Source organism: Miniopterus natalensis, chromosome 11 (assembly GCF_054644295.1).
Source record: "Miniopterus natalensis isolate mMinNat1 chromosome 11, mMinNat1.hap1, whole genome shotgun sequence".
In the NCBI taxonomy this organism is placed as follows: Eukaryota; Metazoa; Chordata; class Mammalia; order Chiroptera; family Miniopteridae; genus Miniopterus; species Miniopterus natalensis.
Window position 1 is genome coordinate 29,989,353 of NC_142091.1, and position 19,366 is coordinate 30,008,718.

The window sequence follows — 19,366 nt, forward strand, 5'->3', positions numbered from 1 at the left end:
TGCTGGGCCTGGACATACAGCAGCATGTCTGCTTGGTGTTTTAATGTGGGTGTCTGAAGCTGATTTGTCCAGAGGGCAGGAAAGGGGATCAGTTAAAGCTCCCTCTTTAGTTGCCCTGCCATACAGTAGTGATTCAGACATCCCCCTCCAGGACTCCGCCTCCTGCCTGCTTTGATCTAGTCTGTCACCTACCTTGACTCTTCCCCTTTCTTCCCCTCCCTGACTTTGGCTCACTTTGGTCCCCAAAGTCCCCAAAACTGGGTTTTCTGACTTTATTGTCTTCCACCCCTAGACTGGCTGTCATAAACACTAGGGCAGTTCAGCTGAAGAGAGAGCTCCAAATGGGCCAAACTCATCAGGGAAGCTTCACGGACGACATCAGTGGCTGGCGGCTGGGAAAGTGCACAGGGTTTATGAGCACAAAGTTGAGGAGTGACGTGCTGTGCCCTAGAGGAAAAACTCAGCACCGACCCTTTGAGAGGTCAGGGGTCAGCATGTCCGAGGTCAGGGGTCAGCATGTCAGCCGCCGTCCTCTTCCCAGCGCTGGGCTTCCTGGCGCCATTGGCGCGCTTGCCCAGGGACTCGGGCAAACAGGGAAGCCGCGGAGGAAGTCCAGGCTGTTCTGAAGCGCTTTCTGTCCGGCCTGGGACTGCTGTCAGAACTGTGGCTGAGGAATGGCCGCATTATCCCGGGGTTTTCACTTAGAATTTGCTGCTTCCTGTGACTGTCTTGTTCCTTGATGGGAGTTTTCCCCGCTGGGCCAGAATGCCAGCCGCAGGAGCCCGCCAGTCTGGCTCACCAGGGGACTCTCCCAGTGAGGGACCTGGGAAGTGAAGGGCCTCAGGGCTCCACCCTCACCCCCCACCCCCGCAGGAATTCCTGCCTCAACTTCTTTGCCAAGCGGAGCTCCAGGGACCACGGACTCACTTCCAGGGCCTGGCAGCCTCTTTCCATCCAGTGTCTGTAGTCTCTGCCTTATTTGGCACTAAACTGTGTGTCCTTCTGACTTCCACCTGTTGGCTCTGCTTTTCCCAAGGCCACGTACACTGAGCAGCCCTTCATCTTTGTAAAGATAATGATTATGCTTCATCGCACTTGGCTTTTTCTTTTGCAGGCTCAGTATTCCTGCTTTCTCCAATCTGTGGTTTCCAGTTTCCTGGCCTGCAGAACAGTTCCCCTGTCCTCTTTGTGACCACTTCCCAGCGACTCCCTCCCTCACACATATTGGTGGAGCTGTGGTGTGAAGGCTCCACATCCGTCCCCTCCACTGGGCTCTGAGGCCCTAGAGAGAGGGACCATGTCATGCCTAAGATAGTTCCTGACACCAAGAGGATTCCCTGCTCTATATATTTCTTTAATAATTTAAACAGGAATGCCAATAAACGATTGTGATGCAATGTGATATATGCGATTATAGAGATGTGTCCAGACTAGCCCAGAGGAGAGAGCTGCTGCTACCCTGAGGGTAGAGAAAGCAATGGGTCAGAGAAACCTTCCTAGAAGAGGTGGCATTTCAGCTGGGACTTAGAGTTTGTGTAGGAGTTGGCCTGGTGAAAGGGGGCCTTCTAGGCACTTGAGCGAAAACATGGAGTTTTGCAAGGGCCCACAGTGGTGGGGAAGCGGCAGTATATGCCAAGGATGTTGGAAGACATGGGCAGGAGCTGAGCATTAAGGTTGGAGCCAAAGCGCACACCACCTATGGAGTTTGGGCATAATCCCAGAGGAAGGGGGAGCCCTGTAAGGATTGTCAAAAAATAAGTGGCCTGCACAGATTTGTGTTTAGACGGGGAGGATGGGTTGGGGGAGGGAGAATAACCTGGAGGAGGTGAGATCAGTTATTACAAGATTCCAGCCAGAGCAGCAACTGTAGTATTCCCAGGGAGACGTGGTCTTGCCCTGGATCCCCTAGCCCCACCTGGTAAAGTTCTTTCTTCAGAGAGTTGTGTCTCTCAAAGTGTGCTCCAGCACAAGTGGCAAGAGTGGGATGCAGAAGGGTAAGGTCTCTGGTCAAATAAGTTTAGAAAATGCTGGGTTAAACTGGTTTCTTAATGCAGGACTTTTCAGAGCCTTTAACATGCATTGCATATATTGTATGTAACATTCAGGGTTTCCCAAATGGGTTAGCCACAGAAACTCTGAGAGTATCTAAAGGGACTCGAGTTTAATGGACTATGTAAAACAGAAACAAAGACCCAGAGCTCCATGATTCTGTCAGTTCTAATTCCGGGAAGGAAGGCATAAATAAGGCAATAGCTTTGCATCGGGTGGCAACTGATCTCACTGAGCACTGGGCCGTGGGAGTCTTGCTTGCGTGTTTTGCGTTGGGGGAGCAGAGTGGGCTCGCATAGAAATATGAGTGGTAGTTTTTAGTCATTCTGTTTGGAGACAGGCTGAGCAAATTCACCAGCTCCTCCCAGGCCCCTTGTGTTTGTTCAGGCTTGAAAGAGGTCAGACCCAGGTATTTGAAAGAATGGCAGGTCCTGACCTATGGAAAGAGAAACCAGGTCGGCAGCTCCCGGAATGTTTTGCTTTCCCCACTTCCCTCACGCAGCATTCAGTGGGCTTGCTGGGCGGAAGGGCGGGACAGCCGCCCCGGAATCTCCAAGCCCAAGTGGCAGATGCCCAGCTCTGTTGGTCCTGGCCTGGGTCCTGCCACACTGTCCCACACAGCTCACCAGAGTTCCCAGGCACAGTGCTGGAGGAAACAATGTAAACATCACCCACCTGACAGCCTCAGGTCTCTAAGTGAGCCCTGGCCTTGGAATGCCCTCTCTAGGCAGCTCCAAGGCCATTTCCCAGCTGAGTCCCCAGGGTGGAGAAATCCGGGCAGCTCCGCGTGTGGCTGGGGGAGGTGCCTCTTTCTCTGTCACAGGAATTCTCCCCTGGAGAAGCATCAGATGTTCCTGAGCCCCTGCCAGGGCTTCAGGGTGAAGAGTTCGAAAGTGCAGAAGGGGACAGATAAGCAGGAGCCTCCCCACTGAGTGTCGGGCAGGCAAGAATGTCAGTAATAGCTGCCAGCACTAAAACTGGATACTGCCCAGAGCCCTGAGGAGGGGCCTGAGCAGGGTCCCTCCCGGGGAGCTCTTGCTGCAGCAGCCGTGCCACAGGGAGGGTGGCTGCCTCGGCCCCACACGCTCAGGGCGTCTGGTGAGTTTCCGCTCAGAAAGGACTCTACCTACTGACTCTCAGGGTTGCCCTGTCACATGTTGCTCTTCTTACTCAGGATCGTCAGCCCTCCCTACTTTGGACTTGTAGAAATATCTGAGTGAAGCTTCTATTACATCCACTCCAACCCTGTGTTAAGGAGCCCATGCTGCTCCTCCAACACGCTCAGAGCAGGAAACCAAGGCCCAGAGAGAAAGGGGACTCAGAGCTTATTTCAGAGGCAGAAGGAAAACACGGTTATCCTGTCTCCCAGGACAATGTTTTCTTCATCACATGGCACATCCTTTCTCAACAGAGAAAGAAGTCCGACTTGATCATCTGCTTAGTTTTCTTTTTTGGAAATTTGTGTCGCCATTAAAACTAAACTGAGGTAAGTTCTGCAGTGAGATAAAGCCAGAATCAGATTCCAGCTCCCCTACTTTCCCACTGCAGTAAAATCAGTAACCCCTGGAGCAAATAGCATCTGTAGCTCAGGACTCCTTCTTTGAAAGAGCAGCTACTTCATAAGGTCCTGTGAGGATTAGTTGAGATAATATGTAAAGAGCTCTGAGAGATGCCCAGCAGGTAATCAACACTCAGTAAAATTTAGCTGTTTTTGTTACTGTTGTTAGTAGTCATATGTTAATGAATATATGCAAGGCAATTATAATTAAGATTTAAATTGTTGTTATGCTGAAAACTCATTACTTGAATGTCCATGGATGAAGTGAGAAAAGTCTTTTTTCCACCTAAGTCATTTAAATTTTCACTTTGAAATTTTGTTTTTGTTCCCAATTGGCTCTTAATTAGTTTCACAAGTTGGCAGGTGAACTCACAACACTAAATGTTTACCAGCTCCTGTATGTACACCCTTTCCTGAAGCATCAATAGATGTTTTTAGATGGATGGATGCATGGATGGATGGATGGATGGATGGACGGACCGACAGACGGACAAATGGTAAGATGGATGACGCTAAGAGCAATTGAAGTAACCACCCTTGATTCAGACTGTCGAGTGGTCTGGTTTCATTAAAAGCCTTAAAGGAGGGGCCAAGGGACTGGGGGGAAATGGTGAAGGGCCAAGAGGTCTCAGTGGAAACAAAGAGCGGGTGTAGTGGAAGCGAGGGAGGTGGAAGGAGAGGCTGAGTTCAGAGGCTGAAGTGGGCATGTGAGATTCTAGAGCAGGACTCTTTCTGGGAGGAAAGGCCCAGGGAGCCCGTGGGGAGGGGCGTCCAAGGTGGACAGGGTTCTGGAGGTCCGTCAGTCCAAGCAGGCCTAGGAATGCCATCTAGGTTATTGGCTGGGCGATTCACACAGCCTTTTGTGCAGTCCCAAGTTAGGATTAAAGCGGCCTGAATTGATGAGGTTTTACTCGATATCTCAGCATATTGCTCCCTGGGGAGGTTCTCTTATATAAAACAGAATATAACATGAAACAGTAATAGTGCACTGAACAAAAGTGCTTATTTATAACTCTCGCCTTACTCTTACCTCCGAGTGGTGGTGTTTAAAGGTCGTGTGTGTGCGTGTGCATGTGTGCGTGTGTGTGTGAGAGAGACAGAGGGAGAAAAGAGACCACGTATCACATTCTTTTGCTGTCTGACCTTTCCAGCATTTAGCTCCAGGCCCCTTGTGGAGCCACACTGGGAGTCTTGTGAGGATTATATATAGCAAAATGTCACCGGCAACCAAACACATTCTGTTCCCCCTCCCAACCCAAATACTTGAAATTCACACTCTCAACAAAAATTCACAGGGCATTTTGGCTTGGAGAGCACGGCGTTATATTTGCACACAGGAGGTTCCATGCATCATTTCTCTTCATCATACAAGGAGAAGGGGGTTGGGGTGCTGGGTCAGGAGGCACAGCGAGCCCCCACCCCTAACCCCGTCAGCACTTGCTCTGTGACTGTGATTAAGAATTGTGGCCGGGATGACACATGTGTTTAGCACTTTATGATTTAAAAGCCACCTTCGGCTTTTAGTCCTCAAAACAGCCCACAGAAGTTATCCAGGCAGATATTGTTGTGCCCACTGATGGATGGGGAAACTGAGGCAGAACAGGAAAGTGAACTGATGTGTGCGAGATCACTCAGCTGTGTGGGGCAGAGCCAGGTCAGGCCCACGAGCCTCCTGACCTCGGCCCAGAGCTCTCGGCCCTGGCCTGTGGCAGGATACCCCCTCTCCATTTCTGCCCCTGTGACATGAGGCACCTCTCAATCCCCTACCAACAGCCCTAACTCACTAAGGTCCTGGAAGGACTATGGGAGGAACAAATATTTGCCTGCCTACTGGCATTTCTACTGTACAGGATAAGTCACGCACAAAAGTATGAGTTTGGAAAAAAAATGTTTTCTGGGCCTTTTCTGTGCTACTCACCCCCCCATAGCCACCAGCCTCATCGGGGAGAGATGCCCCCGCCATAGCACAGGAAGCCTGCACAGAACTATGTGCCCCACCCACCTTTTCAGCGAGGCCATAAATCCTTCTTTCCAGCTGGCCCCAAGCCTCTAGGTCACACCTGGTTGGGAATGGCAGAGCCCTTCTCCGAGTGCTCCCACACTCTTTGCTGATCAGTCAGGGCATTTTCTTCTCAATGAACATGACCTCAGATACAATTAGTTGCAAATTGACCGATGAGATAAAATCTTTTTTTTTTGTCCATGGATTAAGTGATTTTTAATAACTCATATCACTCTTGCTTCCAGAAAAACTCCAATAAGAGACACAATACAACAAAACTATCAAAACCAGGTTCAAAGAGCAAGAATGGAGTCAAGGGGAAGGTGTGTGCAGAAAGCCCAGGCAGAGGGGACCCACTGTCAAAGAACAGAAACCTTAGCTTTCACCTTCCTCACAGACAATGTCAACAGTGAAAGTAGGTTATGAATCTAGTAGTTTTTTAAGAAATGCAACCTTATCCTGACCTTGGAATCCAGGAGGCAATTCTAGCATAGATTATAAATATGGCATCTCAGGTGGCTTTGTGGGCATGTCTTCACCCACCAAGGCAGCATTTCTCAGGGCTCTCTGGACTGTCAGATCAGCACCATCTGGGTGCTTGCTAAAAATGCAAATTCCTGTACAGTGTGTGGAGCATAGTTAGTAATTAATACTGCATTGGATACTTGGAGCTTGCTGAGAGAGGAGATCTTAAATGTCCCCACTAGTCAAAAAAAAGGGGGGGGTAACTATGTGAGGTGAGCAATGTGTCATTAGCTTGACTGAGGTAATCATTTCACGATGAATATGTATATCAACATAAAAATGCAGTTTCCTGAGCCCCATGCCAAACTCTGAGTGAGAATCTCTGAAAAACAGACCTGGTGATCTGCATTTTAGGCTGATTCTTCAGTACCTTCAGGATGGAGAACACCCTCACCATGGTGCTAAGTAAAAGACAGTGGCGTAATATAGTCACCTTTCTCAACCTTCCTTGCATCTTCTCTGGGAACAATGCTGAACCCAGAAGAGTCTCTAGTGGAGGAAACTGAGGCCTCAGGATCACCCAGGGAATATGGGGAGGCTGCAGAGGGTCCCAGGCCGCAGTGCTGGAGGAGCTGGGCTCTCCACATGCATTTGGGTTTAGAATGAGAATTCTGCTGAGATGCCAGATGGCCGCAGGCCACAGAGAGAGCAGCCCATCCACCCTTATGGGTCTGCCATCCATAGCCCATGGGAGCCAGCAGCCCACATTAGAGATAGTGATGTGGGCTCTGCTGACCACCAAGCCCAATGCCCCTGCACTCTCCCTTCCCCCTCCTCACCCATAATGGGGCAGGCAGAGCCAGGAGGCCAGGCAGCAGCCAGGTGGCAAAAGCCCCAGTGCATGAGCCATGCCACACATGCTGCCCTGCTGACCGGAGCCTCCCCACCCCCCTGCAGTCTGGGATCTGCTAGGGATCGGCCTCAGGAGGCAATCACGGGTTCTTCCCTCTCCCTCCCCACAGGTTTGGAATAAATTGCCTCATCCAGTTTGAAGACTTTGCCAATGCCAACGCCTTCCGCCTGCTCAACAAATACCGCAATAAGTACTGCATGTTCAACGATGATATCCAAGGTAGGTTTCCACCCCATCTGCCACGGCCACCGAGGACTAATGCCTCCTCACAAGGCTCGCCTGGATGCCGGAGAGGGGGCATCTCGTAGCTGGCTTGCTGCCAACAGCTGTTGAAGAAAAAGCACTAAACTTGCATTCTAGTCCCACGCTGCTAATTCTTAGCTCTGTGACCTCAAACAAGCATCTTAACTTTGCTAAGCCTCAGCTTCCTCATCTGTAAAATGGAGATCATTACTACTTCAGAGGAAAGTAAAAATTATACGATTTAATATACGAAATAAATACTGAGCAACACTGTCACTTTCTAGCTAGCTGAACTTGGGCAGATCAAGTCTCTGAGCCACAGTTTCCTCATCTATTCAATGGGGATAGTAACTACCTAGGAAGGTTATTGTGAAAATTTAAAGAGCTAATGTATGGAAAGTACTAGAACATAAGACTCTCAGATCAAAGCATCAATTGTCATAAAAATGGCCTTCCCCGGCCACAATAACTTGCTCTTGCATTTTCCAAACACAAGATGTGTCCCTGTCAGGGAATCAGAACAATTTCTTCTCTTAATTTGGCTGGAATGAGTAGTACTCAGAATGATGCCCCTGGAAGAAACTGGCCCCGGGGCTGCAGAACTCTCCAAAAGCCAATGGAAAACATCTTCTAGTTCAGAGTCTACTTGGTCACCTGTCCTGTGGACCAGAAATAGCTGGAGGCCCTTGCTTCTTGCTATGGAGATGCCAGTATGTGAAACTGGAGCAGAAGGGGTGGTCCCTCAGGGACCAACTGAGAGTAAAAGATTGGCCAACCCCTCATTTTGCAAGTCAGGCTCAAACAGGTGATCGCTTTTCATGAAATGAGCTAAGAGGATTCAAACACAGATCATAATAGCTAAGGTTTAGAGCTGAATGTTTATTATACATCAGGCACAGTTGTAATAAACATGTTACATAGTTAATCCTATAAGATGTTATCATCTCTGTCATATAAATGAAGAAAGTGAGGCATAGAGAGAGTGACTTACATAGCCAGTAAGTAGAGAATTGAAATTTGGACGCTAAATTCCAAATTCATTGTCACTTGCCTACTGTTCCCAGATCTTACACTCCTCCTACAAAACTAAATGCCTCTTCCTTTCCAGGGGTCAGCATTAAGGGCTAATGAAATGTGATAAATAGGTGTTTGGGGGTCTTTTTTGTCAATTTTCAAGAGGCCAAATAGCACAGTTAAGCATATTTTAGATAATTAAGATCAAAATATATGACTTCAGTGCCTGAAGAGGTGGGTGCCCAGAGAGAGAAGACCCGGGAAGGGAAAACTAGCACATGGCAATGTCCAAGCCCCGCACATTCTGTTCCCCCAGCCCTGACGCAGGGGGCTGGGGCCGGCATCGGAGTCCAGGAGCACTGGCTGGGGGAGGGAGCATTCACATGCCAGCCCTGGAGGAAACACCTGCAGGCCGGCCCCTGGCGGCTCCCGCGTCAGGGCACCCACCCGTGAGTCAGCAGCAGGACAGCCATCCCCCTGAGCCCACTGGCTGGAAGTGGAAAACAAGGCCCTGTGGGCAGCACACCTGGTGCACAGACTCCAGATGTGCAGGCACACAGCCACGTGTTCGTACATTCTTGTAAACACAGGCAGAGGGGCACATCTGGGATCGCCCACACACACGGCTGCCAGAACACAGCTCTAAGATGGAACTGTGGCTGCTGACCTCTTCGGGAGAAAGTCTCACTCCCTCACTGGAAGTATAAGGCCTGCTTGTGCCCCTCTCTCTGTCCCCCACTACTCTCTCTCTCTGTCCTCTGACCCACCCTTACTTGAATCCTCTGACCCCTTCCCCGTCAGTTCTCTCTGTGTGTGAAAGTCCTGCTCCTCAGCTTGGGACACATTCTTCATCAACTTTGCCTGAGTGACTAACTCCTGCTCACCTTTCAAGACTCAACTCCAGGGTCTCCTGTCCCAGAGAAGACCCCACATCGGCCCCCGCCTCCCCAGTCTGGTTTGGGTGCACACAGACACCTGTGCTCCCATCCTTTCCTGTACTTACTGCACTGTACCCCAAATGCCTGCATTGAGTTGTCGGTCTTCTCGAGACAATAAGCTTTCAGAGGCAGGAACCATGTCTTCTCTGTCCCCGTTCCCCAGCTCCCAGCACAGCGCCTGGCATATCATAAACGTCTGACGAGTGAATGAATGAAGTCTACACATGCAAACTGACATTCTCATAAGCACACCCACCCATTCATGTGTATTGATCCCACAGGCACTTCTTGATAACGTCCAGGACACGCCACGTGTCTCGGTATCTGCTTCCCAGGGAACCCAAGCTGTGGCAAAGAATAACATTTTGCATACACATAGGACTTCAGGTTTGAAAAGTGGTTTTCATTCACATGGTCTCATAAACTTCCTTCTAAAACTCCCTCCCCCCTATGGGGAGGACAGTCACTGCCGTAACCATGTCACTAATGAGGAAACTGAAGTTCAAGGGTTAAGCTTTGCTCCAGGTCACATAGCCAGACAGGCACAAAGCTGGGGCCAGTTACTTCTGAATAATAATAACTGGAACCTAGTTATTTCCGACTCTGAACTCTCCACTCTCTCCATGACGTCAAGCCGCCTCTTCTCCTTTGTGGGTGAGGCGGTGCAGCAAGCCTTCTTGCTAAGGATTAAGTTCCAGACCCCACATAAGCATGGGGGTCACTGCTCTCCAGCATCCTGATGCTCTCCTCACCCTCCTGATTCCCTGCTCTAACTCCCAGAGTTTACAGACCCAGAGAGAAAGCCTAGGGAGGGCAAGGGCCTCACTCATAGTCACCAGCTGGTTAGCCATGGTCCAGAGCCAGAAGCCTTAGCATTCTCATTGCTAAGTGGACAATTAAAGGACTGGTGAGGAACTCCAGGACGCATGGGGCAACATGGAAAATTAAGCGCATGCCATAATTACCTCCAAATACAAAGTAAAAAAAAAAAAAAACAAGACTACGCAGCCTTGCAGAAACATAGGAAAGGAAAGCCTGCATGCACAGAGTTGGAGAGGGTTGGGAGAAAGGGAGAGAGCGATCACAGTGGTGATCAGAAACCAACACCATGCCACATGTGGTTGCTGGGACAGGCCAGTCCACCCCAGCAGGACCAGTGGTCAGAGTCCACTAGAACCTCACGCGCGGTGGGGCTGGGATCAGGCTGCCCAGATGACAATGAGACTGGGCTATATTGCCTGCTCTGAACGTCAGCCCAGCCTCATGTCCTCAGGGGAACAAGGAAAGACATGACCAGAGGCCTCAGGATCCCACCAGACTGAGCCCATGAGCGGGCCGTGCCTGGTGCCGAAGAGGAACTGGGGTACGTGATTTGAAGGGTCTCTCAGCCAGTCCCCTGTAACACGCACACCTGGGGGTCACTAAACCCACAGGACCAACCTCAGGTGGAGCCTCTGGAGCCCCAGCCGGAAGGGTGCCCATGCTCTCCTGCCCCCGCCCCAGGGAAAGTCTCTGAGCCCCAGGCTGGTTCTCCGCGCAGGGCGGCCAGCCGCACTGACTCGTCGCTGGTAGCCTCTTCAGGAATTTTGGAAAAGGCCAAGGCTCAGGTGACTTTGTTGTTTCAGCTGGGAGCAGGGAGGCCTTGCCGTAGAGCTTAACATTCAGACATTGGATTGAGACAAGCCTAGGTCTGAATCTCCGCTTTTCTGCTTTGTGGCTTTGGCCAAATGGTTTAAATCCCCACAGGCTTCTTTTCCTTATCTGTGAAATGGACACAGCATTAACAGCCACATCTGATGTGCAGTCAGCACAGTCTTTTCTTTTCTTTTTCAAATATATCTTTAAAAAGACTGTTGTAAGGACTGGAGTGACGCGCAGGCAGGGACAGGCATGGGACGGTACTCAGTTCTGATGCCGAACGTAAGACCTGCGTGCATAGTAGACTCCTGACACATGGGTATGGGAAGGAGGGAGGGTGGAGACCTAAGACTGAGGGGCTTTGGGAAGGTGGGGGGAGGGACCAGTGTGAGCACAGGACCGGGAGGCCTGCGGAGGAGAGGGGCAGGGCCCCACCTCAGCTCTCTCCACTTTCCACAGATACCCTTCAGCCCAGTGAATTACTTATGTTTCTGTGGATTCTCCACCACTCTGATTGTGAATGCGCTGGTCCCTCTGCCTAGAACTCTCTTCTGCTCTTGTTAATTTCTCTTTGTCCTTAAAGGCTCAAGCCTCCCCTCCCTCAGGACACTCCACCCAGGGCCAAGCCTTCCCCACCTTTCCCCAGGGCCCAGGAGGAAGTGGCATTGCGCAGTGGTCACCCACTTTGCGGCTTCAAACTACTGCAGGGCTCAGATGCGGTGGCAGGAAAGGGGCAGAGGGGAGGAACGGGCGGGCCGGCTCTGAAGACTTCGTTCGGTTGGTTTGTTGTGATTATGAGACACGGGATTATTTCTGGCTGTCGAGGGTCTGCTGTCCCCTCCCCCCTCCCCCCACCGCACACAGAGCAGCAGTTCCCCGCCTTCCTATTCTCTCTCCCCAACAACGAAATTACCCCTGGTCTCTTCACCCTGATCTCTCTCCAGTCCCCCAAATCTTCCTTTTCACTAAGTCCTGGATTCTGAGGCTGTCCCTGACCTGAGGTCCTGGTGGGTCTCCTGCATCTGGTCCTGGCTCCTCTGAGACAACCCCACCCCCTCCACCTCCCCTGCCCCCATAGCCAGTTGATTCAATTAAACTCCTAAAGAAGCTGAGAAGATGGTAATTATTCCCTCTGTTTCCGTGCAAATTGTGGCAGAATAGGCCTAACCCCACCTTCTCCATGTGCCAGCAACTGCCTTCTAGAGAGTCCAAGGGCCTAGAAAATTCCTTTCCTGACACAGAAGTAAGATGGAGGCAGTTGGAGGAGGCCTTTGCTTCATATCCAATAAGGGGAACTTGAATTTTCTCAATATTTATGCTGTGTACTCCATGTGAACAAAGCTGTTTCATTCATCCTATGTACCCAAGGCCGAGCCCAGTGAGGCCCAGCATTGGCGCTCAGTTGCCAATGAACAAACGAATGATGGTAATTCTGCAGCTCGTGGAAGCAACCGTGGTCTGGTAGGAGAGGACACCCAGTGCCCCCATGGCCCCAGCCCTCCAAAGCCACCTCGCCCAGACTCCGACAATGGAGCCTAACTCCCTGTCCTGCTCACAGCCTGGCCTCACCTAATACACAGCTTTTTACCAGTAATCTGTTGTTTAGCTTGGAAACTCCTTTAACTTTGCCAAACATGACTGCTAAAAGCAGAAGAGAAGCCACATTTTCAGCTTGTCCCATGTGCATTTCCTGAACCTACAACCTCTCGTGCTCAGTTCGCAGGAAATGTAAATATGGAAAGCTGCCTCTGAAAAGGAAAATTTGTTTTTCTTTCATCATAAATGAGGAACAACCAGTCATGCTTTCTGCTGCCCTTGGCATTTACGGGCACAAGCAGTGGTCCAAAACATCCTTGGACCCCTGGGCTATTCCTGGGTTTCCTCTAGAAAGCTGAGCAGCTTCCTTCCTCTCCATCTCTAAATGCCTATCACGTTACCCAAGAGACCCCCAAAATGAAAGTTAATGATGGAGATAACTTTATTTGCCAAACTTTATAATACAGAGTTGAAGAACTGCTGTTTTCCTCTTGAGCCCCAGTCTGTAATTAGGATAACTTGCCACTTGAGAGGATGTCCTCAGAAGAAGATCCCTGAAAGGTGTCAGTGAGGTAGCCAGTGAGTGTGAGGTTCCAGAAGCCAAATGCAGAGAGTTTCCCAAAGGTGAAATGAGCAACAGTGTCAAATGCTGTTAAGAGGTTAATCCTCAGGTAAGGATTAACAACAACACAGAGAGAGAGAGGTCGAGGACGAGAAGCTCTGAGGCCTCACCACTAATTTGGCAAGGTGGGCCCTGGCCAGTGGGGCTCAGTTGGCTGGGCGTTGTCCCATGCACCAAAAGGTCACCAGTTCACTTCCCGGTTAGGGCACATGCCCAGTTTTTGGGCTTCATTCCTGGTAGGGGGCATGCAGAAGGCAGCCGATCCATGTATCCATCTCACATCGATGTTTTTTTCTCTCTCTCCCTCTCCCTTCCTCTCTCTTAGGGAAAAAATAAATTTAAAAAAATCAATAAATTTGGCAAGATGGGGGTGCTGGTGACTTGACAAGAGGTGGGGACAGTCACTTGATTGGACTGGGTTTCAGGGAGACCAAGAAGAAAGGAAAGAGAGGCAATGCAAAGATTCAGCTCTTCAGAAGAGTTTGGTTATAAAGGGGAGTAAGAAATAGGGTGGGAACAACATAGGGTCAAGAGAAGGCTTTTTTAGGAAGGGAGCTTTAGGACATGTTTGTATGCTGATGGCAGTGGTCCAGCAGACAGGGAGAAATAGTGGATGCAGGAAAAAGGAGAGAGAACTACAAGACAAATTCCTTGAGTGGGCAAAAATGATGGGATCTGACACATACAAACCTGGAGGCAGCTTTAGCTAGGAGCAGGGACAGTTCATCGGCTGTAAGACCAAGAAAGGCAAAGTATATGGACTTGGAGGCAGAAGGTTTCTAGGCTTGGTGGTAAGAGGATTCAGGAGTACTCCCTTGATAATTTCTATTTTCTTTCAACCTCACTTTCCACTTTGGAGATGGGGGGAAAGAGGGGACAATAGTACCTACTTCACAGAGTTGTGAAGATTCAATGAACAAATGCAGGTAAGAACATACACAGCACAGAGCCAAGGTCACGGTGAGAGTGACCATTCAATGGCAGTCGCCCTGCAGCCTTTCATTGCAATTTCCCATTGCCTTGTATTCTCCACTTCTTCCAGAGACACAATGGAAAATTTATATCCACTGCCTCAATTCATTAACCTCTACCTCTTCCACCCCCTGCCCCTCAGCTCTCCCCCAGGGAGACCCCATAAATGCCTCCCCTCCCACCTTCAACCTTAGAGTCAGGAAAGGCTGTCTGAGCTGCAAAGACCGTGAAGGGCTGGAAGCAGCACCCAGGTTTCCCTGCTTTAATTCCAGCTGGAGGCCTGACAGGGGCAAGCCACTGCCTCTCTCTGGCTTCATTTCCTTTTCTGTACAATTGTTGGATGTCACGCTTTCCAATTCCCATCCAGCTCTGGATTTCGGCACTGAATTATTCAATTTTCCATAATAGGCCACTTCTGTATTTCACAGGTAAGCCATTATTCAACCTGCAGGTTCTAACCACAAAAGAGATTTAACACCCAAAAAAGAAAGACCCATCGAGAGCGCAGCGCCTTTGGGAGCCCCGCTGATGACATATCTTTGGCGCCATCTGGTGGTGCTTCGTGCTCCTTTCAGAAGGCGGAAGGCGGTCCTGAAATAGAATCCAGTGAGCAGAAAACTCCCTCTGTCCAGGGGAAGGAAGCTAGTGCTTCACCTAGAGAGGCCCGCTAGCTCCGAGTCTCAAACTTAAGTGGGCGTATAAATCATCTGGAGATCTTTTGGATCACAGGCTCTGACTTGGCAGAACAAATAAAAGGAGGTTTTGAGAGGCAAAAAGTAAGATGGGTGAGGTGGTTTGCCACCACAATATGTGGACTTTGAGAAAATGATGGACAAAGGGGACTTGGGGATTTGGGAGCAGGGTCGTACCAGGCAAATCTGACCACCTCTGTCAGTGATTTAAACAACTCAATCACTTTTTTATGCTTTCTTGGATGTCAGGTTGGTGTTTCTTTTAAATGTAGTACAGTGATGAGCCTGGCCAGGACATAGCCCAGCTTATCAGGCTAGATAAAAAGTAGATATCAGAGCCCTGGCCGGTGTGGCTCAGTGGTTAGAGCGTTGTCCTGTGCACCGAAGGGTTGTGGGTTTGATTCCCAGTCAGGGCACATTACCTAGGTTGCAAGTTCAATCCCCCTTCAGGGAGTGAGGCAACCAATAGATGTTTCTCTCTCACGTCAGTGTTTCTCTTTCTCCCTCTCCTTTCCTCTCTTGCTCTGGAAAGAAAAAAAAAAATGTCCTCGGGTGAGGATTTTTTTAAAAAATAGGTATCAGAAAAGAAAGGTTGAAATGATGCCTGGGGAAAGTAGAGAATGTCTGGCAGAGGAGATCATTTGGGTTGAAACTCAAGGAATAAATAATGAACTGTAGAAGGATCCTATAGATGATGGGAACAGTAGGCGCAAAGCACCGAAGTGGGAAAAACAGAAGTGGCCTCTTAGGGATGGGCAAATAATGCAACTGGTACACAGAGCACGCGCAGAGTGATGAAGCTGCAAAGGCGGGTTGATGCTGATAGTACACTTTTCTAGATGTAAACTAACAAAAAGAGGATCGTGCACAACTTCTTTATAATAGTCATCACACTTGTAATCATTTAATAGATTCTTTCTTTCAGAAGCAGGTATGAATCTGTCTATTTTGTTACCAACAGTATCCGCAGTACCCTAGAGTTTGGTACTTAATTGATGCTTAATCAATAAATGAATGAATGCAACGGTTTTGAAACAATGGCCTCTGGCTGCCGATTGTGTTACAGTTGTTTGTGCCCAAACCTTGATAAGCTGGGAGTTCCCCGAGTGCAGAGACCGCGTTTGATTCGTCTCTGACTTCCACAGTGCCCAGCGTGGGGCCTTCATCAGGTAGGCCCTCAATAAACACACATGGAGCTCCTTCAGGACCTTCCGACAGTGTCAGGGAGCCCCAGTAGTCCTCAGCCCTTGCTCTGGGACCCTGCTGACATTTCAGCGGTCCCTCCAGGCCATAGCTGTGTGAAGGTTGGAGAGCCTGCACCTTATCTTCTGGGGAGCATGTTCCTGCCTCGGGTCCTGCTTTCTGATGTCCACAATAATGAATGTGCATGTATTAAGCTCTAAATATTTGCTACGCCCCCTATCTCAGCCTACCATACAGCCTCTAAACAGGCACGAATCCAACCCATGTTCTAAGAGGAGGCCCCACCCCAGAGCTACCATAAAACAACCCCCCTGGAAAACAGGAAGCAGAAAATTCACTCATACTCCCACCTACGACCATTAGTGTCTTCTAGTTCCTTCCAGATTTTGTGTGTGTATTTTTTTACAGTTAGAATCATGATATGTAGACTATTTAAGGTTCTCCTCCTTCCTACTAACCCAGTGAAGTATAGTTCAGGGGTTATAAGCACAAGCCCTAGAGCCTGATTTCCTGGATTCAAAGCCTCATTCTGTTATGTGATCTTGGGCAATTTAGCAAACTGCTCTGTACCTCATTTTCCTAATCTGTAAAATGGGGACAATAATGAAACTGGAACCAAGGTTCAACTGCCTGCCACCATGAAAGCCAACCCTCTGAGACAGGTGCTCGTTAAAAAGGACAGGTTTATTCTAGTGCCAGCATCTCGAGAAGACGGGGGACTCTTGTCCAAACCCATCTCAACATCTCAGCGCAGGCAGAGGTTGTTATAGGGAGGGAGAGGGAAAGTAAAACAAAGAAATCAAGGGGAGAGGGTTGAAAAGTTCTCTACGTGCAGCCAGCAAAGTCTTTTCTGATAGGGATCTCAAAACTGGTCAGGTGATGGTCTGTTGTGTGTCATCCTGGCCTTTGTCATTCTGGTTCTATGTCTGACGGTCAGCAAATCTCCCAGAACTGGGATGACTGAAGGTCAGCATCTGTGCCTTCTGAAGCTAGTTCCTAGGATTCTTCTACAAACATGCTGTTTATCTACAAGCTACATATTAGTCAGAGTCAGCATGTACAGAACCAATGTCAAAAGAATGGTAGGGTGGGTTACAATAACAGGATTAAATAAATGTCTTTATATTAAGATGTGGAAAGGGGGCCGGCCCTCAGGAGGTAGCCAGAGTACCCTTCAGGCACCTGTTCCTGGCGCAGCCCTCGGTGGAGCCTGCTGCAGGCCTGCCGAGGGGCCCAGGCAGCTGCAGCCACAGCTCCCCAACTCAAGAAACTTGCCATCTACCATTGGGACACCGACAGCACTGGAGATAAACCTCCTATGCAAACTTTTGAAATTGATTTGAATAAGTGTGCTCCTATGGAGTTGGATGCTCTCATCGAGATTAAGTATGAAATTGACTCTATCTTGACCTTCCGAAGAGAAGGTATCTGTGACTCTTGTGCAATGAACATCAATGGAGACAGCACTTTAACTTGCACCCAAAGGAATGACACCAACGTCAACAGTGTCTCAAAAACCTCCCCTCTTCCACATATGTTTGTGATAAAGGATCTTGTTCCTGATTTGAGCAACTTCTGTGCTCGGCACAAATACGTTGAGGAAGAAGAATGAATCCCAGGAAGGCAAACAGCAGTGTCTGCAGTCCGCAGAAGATCGGGAGAAGCTGGATGGGCCGTATGAGGGCATCTCTGTGCCTGCTGCAGCACAGCTGCCCTGGCTGCTGGGGGAAGGAGGCAAATATTGGGGACCTACGCTTCTTATGCAGGCCTGTCGCTGGATGATTGACTCCAGAGACAACTTCACGGAGGAGCGCCCGGCCACGCTGCGAGACCCCTTCTCTACGTGTCACTGCCACACATCATAACTACACAAGGACCTGTCCAAGGGGCTGAATCCAGGGAACACTATTGCTGACATCAAGAAAATTATGGCAACCTACAAGCAAAAGAAAGCTTCATCTTAACTGTTCTCATTCTAAACGTGACTTGTAACCAGCTCAGCTGAACAATTTGAGTTCCTTCAAAAGTCTTGATTTTCCATTAATACAGCATATAAAATTAAAATTTTAAGGAATGAAAAAGACATATAAAGCACTTAGAATAATATACTAACTTCATAACATTGTCTATGTTGCTACACCATCTTCATAATGATCATTTTTAATGGCTGCAGTAGTCAGCTGAGTGTCTGCACTAGCTAATTTACTTAACCACTACTCCTTTGTTAGGTGTTTGCTATTTCCAGTCATTCTGTATTATAAATAACACTGTCATAAATATCTTAGGACATACATTTTGGATTTTTCCATACAGAGATTTCCCAGAAGTAGGAGCATGAGGTCAAGGGCAAAAACATTTTATGCCTTTGGTCTATATTGGGAAGAAATAGTTTCCCAAAAAAGGGTTGTAGCTCTTTAAAATGCAGTGTATGCTGGAATGTTTTACTTCCCACTGCTCCCTCACCAGCCTTAGAAAACATCACTTTCTTTGATTTGTGCAACTTTAATGAACCATAAATAGTCCCACTTTAATTTCTTTTCCCTAGCCCATCATAGAGGCTTTTCATTGCCAGTTGTGATTACTTTATTGTGAACTCCATCAGGCAAAGTCTACATCAGTTGCTTTAACAGAGAAAATTTAAAATCAAGAGTTATGAATTGTGCATTAAAGAATCTAAAAGCCAAAAAGAAACAGTAAGGCTCTGATACCACCGCTGAGGCTGGGGGAACAAAGGAAAGATGAGGTTGCTGCTGGCTAGTGTTCGTGTCTCCAAGGGACTCTCTACGAGCTAGTTCTGTAAGCGATGCACACACTGCAAACTGGATTCAGCTGCTGCTTCTGGAACAAACTGCTGCTGCAGAGATGAAAAACCAAGGCTGTGGGGTTGTCAGATTTAGGAAAAACAAAACACAGATGCCCAATTAAATTTCAACTTCAGATAAATAACAAATAATTTTTTAGAATATTTATGCTATCATATCGGACATACGTTAAAGAAATTATTTATTGTTTATCTAAAACATCCTACATTTTACCGGGCAATCTTACAAGGCAGGGATGATGCTGGAAAAAGTATTCCTTCCCCCAATCCAGAATTTCAGTCGCCCTCTGGTGCCCCCTATTGGCCGATCCCAGCATAGAGACAGTTGGCAAAGCTGGAGTGGTTGGCCTACAAAGAAGACTAAGGAAGGGTGGTTTGAAGCTGGGAAACAATTATTCAGTAATAAGCATTGTCCACCCTTTCAGTGCTTCAGCATCCATACACATCGTTCTATAAACTGGTACTTCCAGACAACAACAAAAATACAACTCTAACAAAATGCCTAATAAAATACAGCTATCTTTCCAACAAATGAAGGCATCCTCACCTCTCCCCGAAATGGGGAGAGGCAGTCTCAGTAGTCACTTTCTTCATCTCTGGGCAGGATTAACTACTCTTACAACTCAGCCACAGTCACTCTTGAATTTAGTCTGACCCAAAGACTAAATTACAGAATTAACCACCAGCACAACTCATCTAA

The 19,366-nt window shown here is 48.6% G+C and overlaps 1 protein-coding gene and 1 pseudogene across 1 annotated transcript in view; both read left to right on the plus strand.

Moving 5' to 3' along the window:
• Nucleotides 1-19,366, plus strand: part of ME3 (malic enzyme 3) — a 164,762-nt gene that overhangs the window by 135,357 nt on the left and 10,039 nt on the right. Inside the window, exon 7 of the mRNA XM_016206821.2 lies at nucleotides 7,097-7,206. Coding sequence (XP_016062307.2) covers nucleotides 7,097-7,206 — 110 coding nt within the window. The remainder of the gene's footprint in view (nucleotides 1-7,096; nucleotides 7,207-19,366) is intronic.
• Nucleotides 16,976-18,669, plus strand: LOC148091957 (succinate dehydrogenase [ubiquinone] iron-sulfur subunit, mitochondrial pseudogene; annotated as a pseudogene).